Source organism: Anarhichas minor, unplaced genomic scaffold (genome assembly GCF_050575085.1).
Source record: "Anarhichas minor isolate MPS153535 unplaced genomic scaffold, ASM5057508v1 ptg000055l, whole genome shotgun sequence".
NCBI classification, from domain to species: domain Eukaryota; kingdom Metazoa; phylum Chordata; class Actinopteri; order Perciformes; family Anarhichadidae; genus Anarhichas; species Anarhichas minor.
Window position 1 is genome coordinate 4553897 of NW_027466501.1, and position 12492 is coordinate 4566388.

Genomic DNA, 12492 nt, shown 5'->3' on the forward strand with positions numbered 1-12492 from the left:
GAAAATAGAAAGCACATAATTCCCGATCAGGCCGCACGTTTTGATGTATTTTTTACGCAGGTGTTGGCAACGCTGTGTGAGGAGAAGCGCGGCAAGCTTTCTGAATAAATATTATGATTATTAAGCCCGATGGATTATATACAGTGTGCCACACTGAATTATATAGCTACATTTACTCAACTAGCAATGCGCTGAATGCTTGCGTTAGCTAAACCTCAGAAGTGGGAGGAGAGCTTAAATGTAATATAATATCATGGACTTACATTTGTCAGGTGTCCAGAAACACAACTCCGAATGAATGTTAATGTTGCGGTGTGTATAAAAAAAGCAACTGTTTGCTATATGTCGCACATAATGTCAAATTAATTTATTTTCGCTGTTCCCCAACTTCTTCTTCTACAACTTCATGCCATACTGATAGAAAGCTCTGATTTGCGTTATCGCGATATTGTCATCCAACAAACAATCACACAAAACCTATTACAACGGTAGAAAAATGGTACGAGAGTTAATGTCTCTCTGGTTGATCAAATGATCAACTTATTGAATAAATAAATGAAAACACCATACAGTCACAATGTGTAGACACCCAAAAAAAAAGATGAAAAAAGACATGCAGCTACGTTTCGATGTATAGGCAGCATGCCGCAAGCCCGAGTTCACACTTCCTCTATGTACAGTAGAAAATTCTGGAGTCAAAGTAGGCTCATCACATCCAGCAACATCCCTCTGTGATAAAAAAAAGTCATCTATTACTATGCATTAATAAAATAGGAAAGCAACATCAACTCTGCAATTGTCTCATCCCCGCTAGCAGGAGGCAGCACAGGATGGTGCAGGGTCACGATGCAACAATGAGAACAGAGAAGCCGGGTCTATAAAGAGCTCCAGGCTCATGTCCTGTGGCATTAATCGTGGTGGAATCATCACTTCTCATGGCAGGAAAGACACGGGGAACGAACAACATTAACAGTGGTTTTGTTCCATTAGTGTCCCAGTAAGACAGTCCTTGAACTGAATTTGAATAGAACGCAGTCATGACTGTTATCAGTGACATCGGACAAGTTGTCCACCGTGAGAAATGTAATGGTAAAGGCCAAAACCATTGGTGGTATCGACCGACCGCCACCTCATTATATGTAGATTATACACGTTTGGCATTCAAGCAAGTGCAAACCTAAACCAATGACCAATATGACAAACTGCCATTTATAAAAGCACCAAGTATGGTGGCAATGTGTTGCACGGTCATGCGTGCTTCAGACCTTTTGCACGTTTTTTTGTGCGAGGGTAATATGAGAAGTTTTATGAATCGCTCATCCCTCACCGCTACAAATCAATTATGTCTGGACTGCACGGTATTATTATGAGGATAAGTGACATATTAAAAAGGAACAATCGGAATAAATGTGGTGGGAAATAAAGCAAATACAGATGCTTCCATAGAGGGAACAAGAGCTCCCTGAATGGTGAGGAGGATCAGTGATGCGCTAGCTGTTGAGATGGGGTCAATATTTACAGAACAATATTTAGGCACCTGGTCCTTTTCTCCATTTAGTTTTCCACTGCAGACAGTAAACCCTCAGTGTGGGCGGGATTCTCAGCCGACACACCGCGCAATACGTAATATTCAGCACGTAAACTGCTGAATCCTTTCATCGGTAACCGAACAGAGGAACCTCTGCATTCTGTTAGTTGTGTGCGTAGTTTTGAGAGCAGCCAATTTAAAAAAAATTGGGTCATGTTAATAAAGACAAAAAAAAATTGTGGTCACCATTGACGGCATCATGGGGATTTAAAGAAATGGCGGGTTTGTGAAGGATGTCCCGTGACGATTTTCTCTAACCAGTCAGCGGCCTGCAGTATTCTAATTACTTCCAGTGTCGCCACGGCTCGCTTGGAACCTCGACTGATGTGGTACCAAAATTTTTTATTAAATTAATTTCTTTTTTTTTTTTTTTTTTTAAATGTACCAGGTACGATACACAACATATGATAATGAAAAACCAAAAAAAAGAGTGGAGCGGAGCTTTCAATGCAGCTGGCATTAAAGCCTCAGTGCTTCAACAAAGCCATCACTAACGGCCTTCTATGGGAGACTTTGGCGTGATGTGTTACATGTAACACACATGTAGGTGCTGGTCCTTGGGAGTGTGACAGGAAAATAAAGCCCTGTGTGTTGGCGAGCTTTCCTTGTTAGGTTATAATGCAATATATGTTTTTGGTGATTATACTGACAGCTTTTTGGAATGAAAGTCTTTCAGGTAATAAATATCAATCTGTCACATCTCTGCACAGTGCAGAAGTCCCGCCGTGAGTTCAGTCAGGCCTGTTGCGTCGCCTGAGGCCGGACGACGGCTGCTTCGCTCCAGCTTCCCCAATGTTTGTCTCGTTGAGCTCAGAGTCCTCCAATTCGTCCTCCTCCTCTCTATCCTCCTCCTCCTCCACATTGCCATCTTCCTCCGCTTCCCCGTCTGACTCCTCTGGTACGGGCTCCTTCACCTCTTCACCTTCTGTTGCGGCTTCGTCTTCCAAACGCTTCTGATAGACTCGTTCAGCCTCTGCTGTCCCTGGAGAGCTCTGCTCGTCCGCCAGAGGAGCTTCCGCTGCCGAGGCGTCGCCGGCTCCGAGTGACTCGATGAGGTCGTCCAGGTTACGCTCGCAGGACGCCTCTGGAAGACAAGCGAGGCAAAGTGAAGATGCAGTACAAAGAGGAGCCGGACACAAACTAATTAAAGTTATAGTGGGACTTTGGTGAAACCAAACTCACCCTTTAAAACACCAACGTCACACAAAAACAGACATTTGTGGCCATGGAGATGAATCATCTTGACAAGAGGAGAAGTGCTCACTGACGTGGATTTAAACAAACTTGTGCACAAAGCTTGGAGAGAAATAAGCATTTTGTGTGCAAAGAAAAACTTTTACAAATAAGGGGAGAAAATAACAGCGATGCATTTATAACTGTGTTCAGTGTATAATGGAGTCACATTAAGTAACAAGGTGTTGCCAGTGATTTAGAGACGGTGTGACCATCCCATCATTTGTCCACCAGAGATAAATGTCCAGCATAGTACATATTTGTTTTCATCGTTATCAAAAAATATATACAAAATACAATACAAATATATATTTTTATCTGATGTTTCTATTGCATCTGCTTTGTATAAATGTCTTCTGAAAGTATCAATGACCGTCCCTACCGTATAATATTTTCACATTATATCACCATCTATCAATAAAGTACAGACATTTGATTTGATCAATGTCTCCCAGAGCTCAATGTAAGACAGGGAAAGTTAATGGGACGTGAGTCAGACATTAGACTGCCACCACATCGGGGAGAGTAAAATCACATTCAAAACTATTTGTTTGGAAGTGATGCGTCTCAATGTGGCCACTCGACTTGAATTTTAAATTGTGGTTCGTCACAACCAAACACGCCAACACACGTCGTGACCGCGGCATGAAGCATGGCTGTGTGTTCTAGAGCTTATTATCTGGCCTGGGGTTTGCCGTTTCGGGTCTTCATTGGAAAAACGCACCCTCGGATAGCATCCTGCATGTACGCATGCGAACATTGGAGGTTTGTGATTCCTGAGCCAATTGAGCCTAAGTAACCGTGTGAATATTAATTCCTTCGGAGACAGTCGGTCAGCCCACCGTTCAGGGGGGGACAGTCCATTCCTCTCTTCTTCATCAGGTGCCGGATGGTCTGGAGTTGAGACATGATCTCGTTCTTCTGCTCCTGGGCCACGGACTTCACACTGAAGAGAAATAAGAAGTGAAAACACGTCGATCTCAGAGGCGCTCCTCTGAGCATGTGGTCTAACAAACACTGCCCTTTAAGTGGAGGAGAAAAGAAACTGGAATAACTATTATGCTATTTATGGGGCGCCTGTGGAGAAGGTCGGTGGTTTAGATCCCTGTCCAAGTGTGCTTGGGCAAGACACCGAAGCTCAAATTAACCCTTCGCTAAGTCCTGGCTCTCGAACACAGACTGGCCAATCATAGCGTAGCATCAGCCAGCTGTGACCAGGGTCCGACCACGATCTGAACTCTGCTCCATAGACTCTCATGCAATGGTTTGGTGGATCTGGAGCTCCTCTTGGTTAAACGCTGTGGAATAGTGACTGTTGTTACCTGGAGGGGTTGAAGGCTTCTATGCTACGCTAGCTACTGAAGGTACACTGAATGCTTACACATGCTGCTTTATACTACAGGCCTGCTAAAAGAAAAAAGGGACAGTAAAGTGGGGATCATGTTTCAAAACCGCAGCTGTACACAAGGCGTGGTGGAGAACAGAGCGCATGAAAACTAACACCGATCATCACTCACCAGTTAGTGAGCGGGTCCAGCTGCGTGAGGATGGAGTTGAGCATCCTCTCCGTCTGTGCTAGCCTTTGTTCCAGCTCGCTCAGCTGGTTCTCTGCACGCAAAACACACACAAGAAGAAACCCCATATCTGAATTACTCGCGGTAATCAAATATATGTTTGACCAGAAGACATAACACGGATATGCAAATAGAAAGCCCAGCGCACGCGACACAGACCTGCCTCCACTGACTTTTTGGCTCCCTTTGCAAATTTGTCCTTTTGCGCCTGGTCGTCTGCAGACTTGATCTGAGTTGAAAAGAACGATGTGATATCTGCATTTTTTTCTCTTTCAAAGTTGTAGCTTGTCTCAATGTACGCGTCTTTACTTTACCTTCAAAAACTTGTAGGCCGCAAACACTCCGACTCCGATGGCGTAGAGGGGCATCAGCGTGAACACGTAGCTCTTGTTGCTGTTGGACTTGTACTGGTTGTACTTTTCACTCTTCAGCTCTTGCTCCATCAGCTTCTTCATCTGCTGCATGTTCTCGGCGGTCTGAGATGAACCGGGGGCGTTAGGGTTGACGGGCTGACCCTTCACTGCACCCGGACCTGCTGCTACGAATACAACAATGATCAGTGTCCTACAATCAATCTGCACACCTAAAACGCAGACAAAATGTTCCCCCTGAAGGTGACTCTTGACTGCTGCACTGTGGACGTGCTGGTTAGTACACGTGTTAAAGTTAAGACTTAACGTGAGCTAAGAGACACTTCAAATCCTGGTTTAGTTCGTTAGACAGGCATTTCAAAATAAAGCCTGCTTTTTTCCGAGCTGCCGTTTTAAACGCCACTCAGGAACATCTCGTTTACCAAATGGCAGTTCAAAGAAGAGGTTCGATAAAATACTCTGAACTGAAGGACTGTTTATCGAGAAAGTGACCAATTGTGTACAGTCACCGAGAATGCATTTTATCATAATAGTAAACAAAAGATGAAAATATAAATCCAGCTTTATGATTCACACATAAATCATCATGTATCATAGAGGACCGTGACATTTGTGTGATCATGTTGAGAAGACCTGGTTCCCACCTTGGTGTTTCCTTTAATAACAAGTTCAAACTTTTGAGGTTATACACAAATGCAAGTTACACCAAAATGTTTTTTGACATGAATATTTATACCACAGCGATAGCACCCATAATGATTAGATCTCTACATCTTTCATTCAGTCAAATGATCCCAGTGAGGTATATACATTATGAAGCTGCTGCTTCAAGCAATATTTTGATGTTAACAATTGTTCAAATGTGACCAACAAAGAATTATCACCTTACACTGCATTTGTCCGTCAGCTCCTCAGAGCATCGTTTATCAGCTTCTTAACGTAAATAGCTGTTGATGTATTCGCCCAATAAATATGTGAAATGTCTGAATCAAGGAAGAAGCTTGCAATTTTACATTTACTCAACACATTTGTAAATCAAAAGGGAATAGTTGAGGTAATTTGGAGGGGGACAAATAATTCCCCTTGTGCAACATAACGTCTTTAAGTATTACTTTAGAGTCAAGGTGGCCCATGGTAAGAAAAATAATGAAATGTAATTTCTACTCCTTAAAAGTGTGATTCAGTCCAGCTAATGTCCAACCCAGACCTAAACAACAGCGCTCTGGAACCGGGTGTATTGGGGGGCCAGTAGGTCCCCCTGCGTGTGTACAGATTGTAAAGCCCTCTGAGGCAGATTTGTGATTTTGGGGTGTACAAAATAAATTGAATTGAAATCTATTGTGTCGCTGTCGGTTGGACATCAAGCCACAGATGAGTCACAGCTGGCAGAAAGGAACAAACCCACGCCAGATATGATATTCCTTTACCCAGAGTGGCTCTCCCTTTGATACTCCCAGTGTGGGAAGTACAGAGAGCATTTAACAAAACATAAATGATACACTGTATACTTCTTGTTAGCTCAAATCATTGCGCTGATTTAAGAGACAGATGTGAACATTTGAAAACAATTCGGTCGACACAAAGTCGGTACCGATTTTACTGGCCTGCATCACTTGAATTGTGTTTAACGGAGCGTTGCACCTTTAATAGACGCGGTGCACAATCACACGTTGATGTGCGGGACAGAATCCCTTCCGTCTCCACCATAAACTGTGCATATGGTCTTCTTTCGTGATCTTTACTTGTTAGTCCACGCGTTAGCTGAGGCAAAGTGGAGCGACAAGTGCGCTCGAGGCAAAATTACATGTGTAAGGACACGCGCACAGTACCCATGTTGCCGTGTCCTTTTCCTCTGCGACTAAAGTGAGCTTTCCTACCTTTTTTGCTGTAGCGGGGGTCCACTCTCGTTTCCTTCGCCACAGTCCCGCTGCTGAACATCCTGGGCAGGACGACGAACGTGAAAAGCACGGCCGTGAACGCCAGAGCGACTTGGTGTGATGTTGACAAAACCATCCTCTCGTGAGCGCAGAACACGGCACGAGACGGCTGCCGAAAAGGAGCAACGCGAGGCCGCTCGAAGATGTGAAGAGACGAGAGGACAGGAACCGCTGAGTAGTCAGGATAACGTCCAGAGCAGCAATGTGTTATCTGAACCATGAATGTAGACTGTTCTGCTCAAAACAGCTGTGCTCCGAGTCTCTGCAATAACAGAACCAGGATTTCCGGGAAGAGCATTTTCAGAATAAAAGCGTAAAATGGAAAAACTAGATCATGCCATGAAACTGCCTGTTTTTTAAAAAGCACTTTAAACTCGTATATACAACAAAATAAATAGTGGTGAATCCAGTCTGTTTTAATTGAATTATACAATTTAGCAGGAAACAATGAGAGCTTTTTTTCAAATATTGTATTCTGTATTGCTTTCCGGATGGCAGGAGCGCACACATGCATTGTAGACTAGCTTGCATGGGATCAGTGATTTATGGGATTATTTTCCTCACTGTCAGGTTGCCAGGCGACCAGCGGTGTGTAAAGACATGCTCCCCAATTTATGTGGAAGTAATGGGCTAGATGTTAAAACACTAGCATGCGATGGCCTGAAAACAACTTGTGGATGGTACCTGTGTCGAAGTATTCCTCTAATTGTCTTTGTGTGTGGCAGCACTTTTCCTTTCTATACCATTTAGGTATGACATGGTTGTTCTTGTGGCGCTATACATTATGGAATTATACACAATATGAATCAGCATTGGAAGAGGTGGGTCTGCCCTTTACATTTCACTTTTGTTCAGTACTGCTGAATTTGAGGGCCTGCATTTTTTTATGTTGGAAAATACTTGGGATAATGTTTTTTGGAAATACTTACATTACTGCGCTGAGAAAAAAAAAAGTGTGCACTGGGTGATTTGACTGTACCTTCTGGAATAGTCAGTATGTAATTTACCTGTAACCCACTTATATGTCGCTCCTACTATGCAACCTATAACCTTACAGTCCAAAAATAAACATGTGATGGTATTTTCAAATGTAACATATCAATTAGTTTTTAATGGGTGTGATGATTAGATACACAACACATTATGTACCAACTTTAAAGAATGACAACTTTTGAGCTATTATTTTGAATGATACGTACCCAAACTTCCGGGACTAATCCATTGACTTCTTCTCTGGTAGTAGGCTAACACATCAAGGAAAGCCCGAGACTGCCCCCTGCGAGCTTCAGATATACCCTACATGTCTGTTTAGAGACAGAAAACTTCAACGGCCGGTTAGTGGCCAGTGTGGAAACTTACCGGAACCAATCTTAAATAAGTATTTACTACATATTAAAAAAAGGCCTTACTAAAAATTCTAAAACTACATTGTAATCTAATATCTTAAAATGTCCTATCCAACATAAACTAAGCAGCATGTGCATGGGATTTAAGTAGCGGCCACTGGTGGGGAGGCAGACTACACAGGAGTGCTCAGGAGTGCTACCGGTAACTCACCTCACGTGCAACACAGCAATCCTCACGAGACAGATGGTGCAGTCGAGACACATGCATAAGGTTTTGGGACCTCACCACAGGGACTCGCACTGCAATCAAAAATCAAGTTTGTAAGTAAAAATAAACTGAGAATAAATGATTTGTTCGTTTTGCTTAACTAGAATGTTTGGCTGCAAATCAAAAACCTTTGTTTTCAAATTAAAAACCTACGAGTTGAGTTTGGATGTAGTGGGCGGGGCATACGCTGCTGAAAGAGCCAGGAGTTTCCATTGGTGGGTTCGACTTGGATCTGCTTCCACTGTAGATACTGACGGGAGGTTACTGTGATGAGCGACATGGGGTACATCCCTGGGGTACATCCCAAGTCTCTTAATTGCATCCCCGTTTCCCTCACTTGGGTCCTTTCCTTGCGTCTTAGTCCCTCCCACCAGAGATGCATGGAGAGACGCAAGGAAACCATACGAAGAGAGGAAACGAGGAAATATGGTTAACAGATATGAGACGACCTTTCCCCTGAAGCGTCACGTGAAGCGACGTCTGTTTCTGATGACGGAGGATCAGCTGATCACAGCTGGATCAGCTGTCAGTCGGCTTTAACAGCTGGAGAGACTTTTGATAAGTTTGTCTGTGCACATGGTCACTGTACTTAATAATAGTACACACACACTTCAAAAATGATGCATTTCGCACTTGTATTTTAAAAGTACTGCTATATAAACAAAAGTGCACCAACATTTGGTTTGCAAACACTTTAAACAAATAAGGTGCTTTTTAACATGTTCGAAAAATTCACTCGAGGCCGATGTAACAATAATTAAACAGGACATTTATTCTTGCAAGAAGGAGACAGAGTTGAAACACATACAGGTCATGTATCAAGGCTGCTCAGAGGTCTGTATCCGAGTCTCTGATATTTATACTGAGGATAACATACAAGTGCGTTGGAACAGAGTAATTTGCATAAGTTCTGGACACATCACTTTGGAGCCGTTTCTTTGCCAATTCGTTCTGTTAAAGGGTAATCTTACCCTAATCAGGAAACGTCATCCTACGTATACACTGACGTGAACACAACAGATTTACTATCGTCCCTTGGCGCCCGGTCATAAGTAAACAAGCAAATGAGATAGCCATTAAGAAAGGCAACTGTGACAAGGACCCTCTCCATTGCAGGCATTGGTGGACTGTTCAAGACAATGAGAGACTCACACACAGAGTTGAATGTTTATTGTAAGGTTCTGATATGGTCTCAGGAGTAATTATTGAAGGTCGAGCCTGTAGACAAACATATTATTGGTTTGGTTATCTTTAACTAAAATGATTGAATATATTAATAGTGCTGTCAAATAACATGCATGTTCAAAGCACTTACCTCTGCTGTGTCTCCTCTCCAGGGTGTTCATCCTAAAAGAGTCCCCAGGATACAAGAGCACCATTTTATAGTTCCGGGAAGGTACCATGTGGTAATTACTAGAGGGGTGGTAGGGAAATTGAATCCTCTGTTCGGGCCTGATATGATGGTGATGTCTTACCACAATAGAGATCATATAGATAATTGACCTTAGCATGTTAGGCATCCATTTTAATGTATTTGTTGTAGATTAGGGGATTGTGTTGTAGAGTAAGGGGCAGAGTCACCTATCTTACAGTGATGTGGAGGTCCTCGTTAGTGGCAGACTATATAAGCCTTTTACAGCTGTTCTCCAGGGTAGGCATACCTAGAGAGGTCCTGACAGACTGTGGGACAACTTTTATGTCTAGGTTGCTACAACAGGTCTATCAGCTGTTAGGATTAAAAATAATTAAGACCACCCCTTATCACCCCAAACGGACGGGCTGATTGAAAGATACAATCAGACACTGAAAAACATGCTGCGCAAGTTTGTGTCCCACACAGGAGCTGATTGGGACCAATGGCTGCCTTATCTGCTCTTTGCCTACCGGGAGGTGCCACAGGCTTCAACCGGCTTCTCACCATTTGAACTGCTGTATGGACGCCAGGTGAGAGGGCCACTGGACCTTCTGAAAGACTACTGGGAAAGTCCTACATCAAAAGGAGAGAATGTGGTGGCATACGTGGTCAAGATGAGAGAAAGGTTGGCCGATATGTCAGCACTGGCCCAGGAGAACATGAGGACGGCTCAACAGAACCAAAAGAAGTGGTATGACCAAAAAGCAAGAGAGTGTTTTTGAACCAGGGGGAAAGGTACTGTTACTGCTTCCTACTTCTGACAGCAAGCTTTTGACCAAGTGGCATGGACCTTATGAAGTCACAAGACGGATTGGGAAGGTCACCTATGAAATCTATATGCCAGAGAGAGTAAAGAAACATCAGACATTTCACGTAAACTTGTTAAAGGAGTTCCAGGTTTGCCGGGAGACAACGCGCGCGTGCTGTCTCCTTTTCGATGCGGCCTATTTGATTCTGATTGACAGCCGTTCTATCCCCTATCAAGAGGCTATTTTGGAATGAATCCATCTCATTTCTTCGAACTTGTTGTCTTGCACTGCTATATCCATGGCTCGTGAACAAGTGAGTAGTTTATTCTTCTTAATTATTTCTGTGCGTTTTAAAATCAGGATTGTTTTTAAAGTTTCTCATTCTTGGAGAAATCAGTGATGACGATACCGAAAACAGGCCTCCTGCTCCAGTGTATGGTAAGTATTTAGTTTTGTGGTTTAAATACTTTTATTCCATTTTATTTTACGTCTATTTATTTCAAATGTATATACTTGTAGATTCATCAGACGATTTTCAATCGTCTCCTTGACCAAACGGGGGCACAGTGAAAACATGCCATAAGACCTCTTCTATCCAGAAGCCCACGACATTGAAAACTGGTGAGTAATGACCCTCGTCTGTAAAGCCATTTAGTTCTTTTACCACAAGAGACTATTCATTTCATGCCCTGTAAATAGCTATCAACGCACCCCAGCCCGAGAGATTATCCTTAAAGTTTAAGAGGACTGAAAAACCTGCGGAGGAGCGAAAAATGATTAAAAAAGGTATGTGTTCATTGAAGACTAGTTTAATTTACAAAGTTCTTTTATATATGTATATTTAACTTGTTTTGACTGAGAGGCCGCAACCATACGCAAGCTCCTCTTTATATGCGGAGCCTTGTGTATCTTACGGTCCTCATGTGTGTGAAGAAATTAACGACGCACCGGTGGATACCCAGCCATCTAGGGAGAAAACTACAAGGTATGCACTCATTAAAGATTAGTTATTTAATGTGCCCTTGTGTATTATTTTTATACATATATTTATATCTAACTAATATTTTGTTGATCAGGGTGCTGACTGAGAGGCCTCAGCCATACGAACTACGACCCGGGTCGATCCTGTACAAACCATAACAGTGGAAGCGCTCATCCACGCTGAGGAGACAGCAGAGGATATTACTACACAGATCACCGAGGGACCCTCAGCGTATTTTGCGGACCATGGTGTCGAGGAGCGCATTGGCGCCATTATGTCTCCGCCCCGAATTTTTTTTAAAACTTAGTACAGATGTTAATAATAGGGGTGACCGTGTGCTTGTTTGTGATAAAGACACTCTCGTTACTGACCATGCTTTTTATGACATAGCCCCTACATCTACTATACGCACTCATGGCTCTAACAATGAGGGACAAACCTTGATACAAAGGCTGACTATACAAGCCCAAAGAATGCGTAGACGGAAGGAACGCATGCTTGCGGCTGATGAGGCTGAGGATGCTGCTGCATTTGATGATTATGCAGCTGCTGAGAAGGGGTGGGGGAGGCATTTTACAGAACAGCCTTTATCTTATGTAGACGAGGGGTACAAAGACCTACTTGGTGTTTTATTATGCGGTGATGAAAGTATAGACTTACAACATACACATAGTACTCCAATGTTGTATGGGGCTCATGAATCAGTCATGGGTTCATGCTTTCCATCCTCACCCTCACCCTCTTCTTCCTCTTCCTCACCCCTCTCCTCCCCCTCCTCATATTCACTCCCAACATGTTATGAGGCCCTAACCACAACAGGGATAGGAACACCTCTATGTACTGAAGTCTGTGATTGTGCTAATGATAGTGACCCCCCCCCCTAGTCATCCTGTGTGTTGTGATAGATACACAGAGAGGTGTGTTGGCTCCATTGATCACTGTGGGGCAGACGAGGAAGTCCCTGTGGAGTCAACAGAGGGGTCAGAGGTGCTTATTGTGTCGGAGACGAATAACTGCGTCACTGTTCAGT

General features: G+C 43.2%; 1 protein-coding gene across 2 annotated transcripts; it reads right to left on the bottom strand.

The window, feature by feature from the left end:
• Positions 1–352: 352 nt before the first annotated feature.
• LOC142931894 (uncharacterized) lies at positions 353–8631 on the bottom strand. 2 transcript variants are annotated; one of them, XM_076076020.1, is made up of 8 exons: positions 8471–8631; positions 7903–8349; positions 6644–6965; positions 4710–4933; positions 4555–4624; positions 4339–4429; positions 3664–3767; positions 353–2672 (listed from the first exon to the last, which is right to left on the bottom strand). In XM_076076020.1, the coding sequence occupies exons 3-8, from the start codon at positions 6921–6923 to the stop codon at positions 2320–2322; spliced, it is 1122 nt and encodes a 373-aa protein (XP_075932135.1). In that variant the 5' UTR covers positions 6924–6965; positions 7903–8349; positions 8471–8631; the 3' UTR covers positions 353–2319. The 2 variants fall into 2 exon arrangements, with proteins under 2 accessions (XP_075932135.1, XP_075932136.1); XM_076076021.1 differs by lacking the exon at positions 8471–8631 and having other exon boundaries at positions 4710–4930; positions 7903–7920.
• Between the last annotated feature and the right edge of the window lie 3861 nt (positions 8632–12492).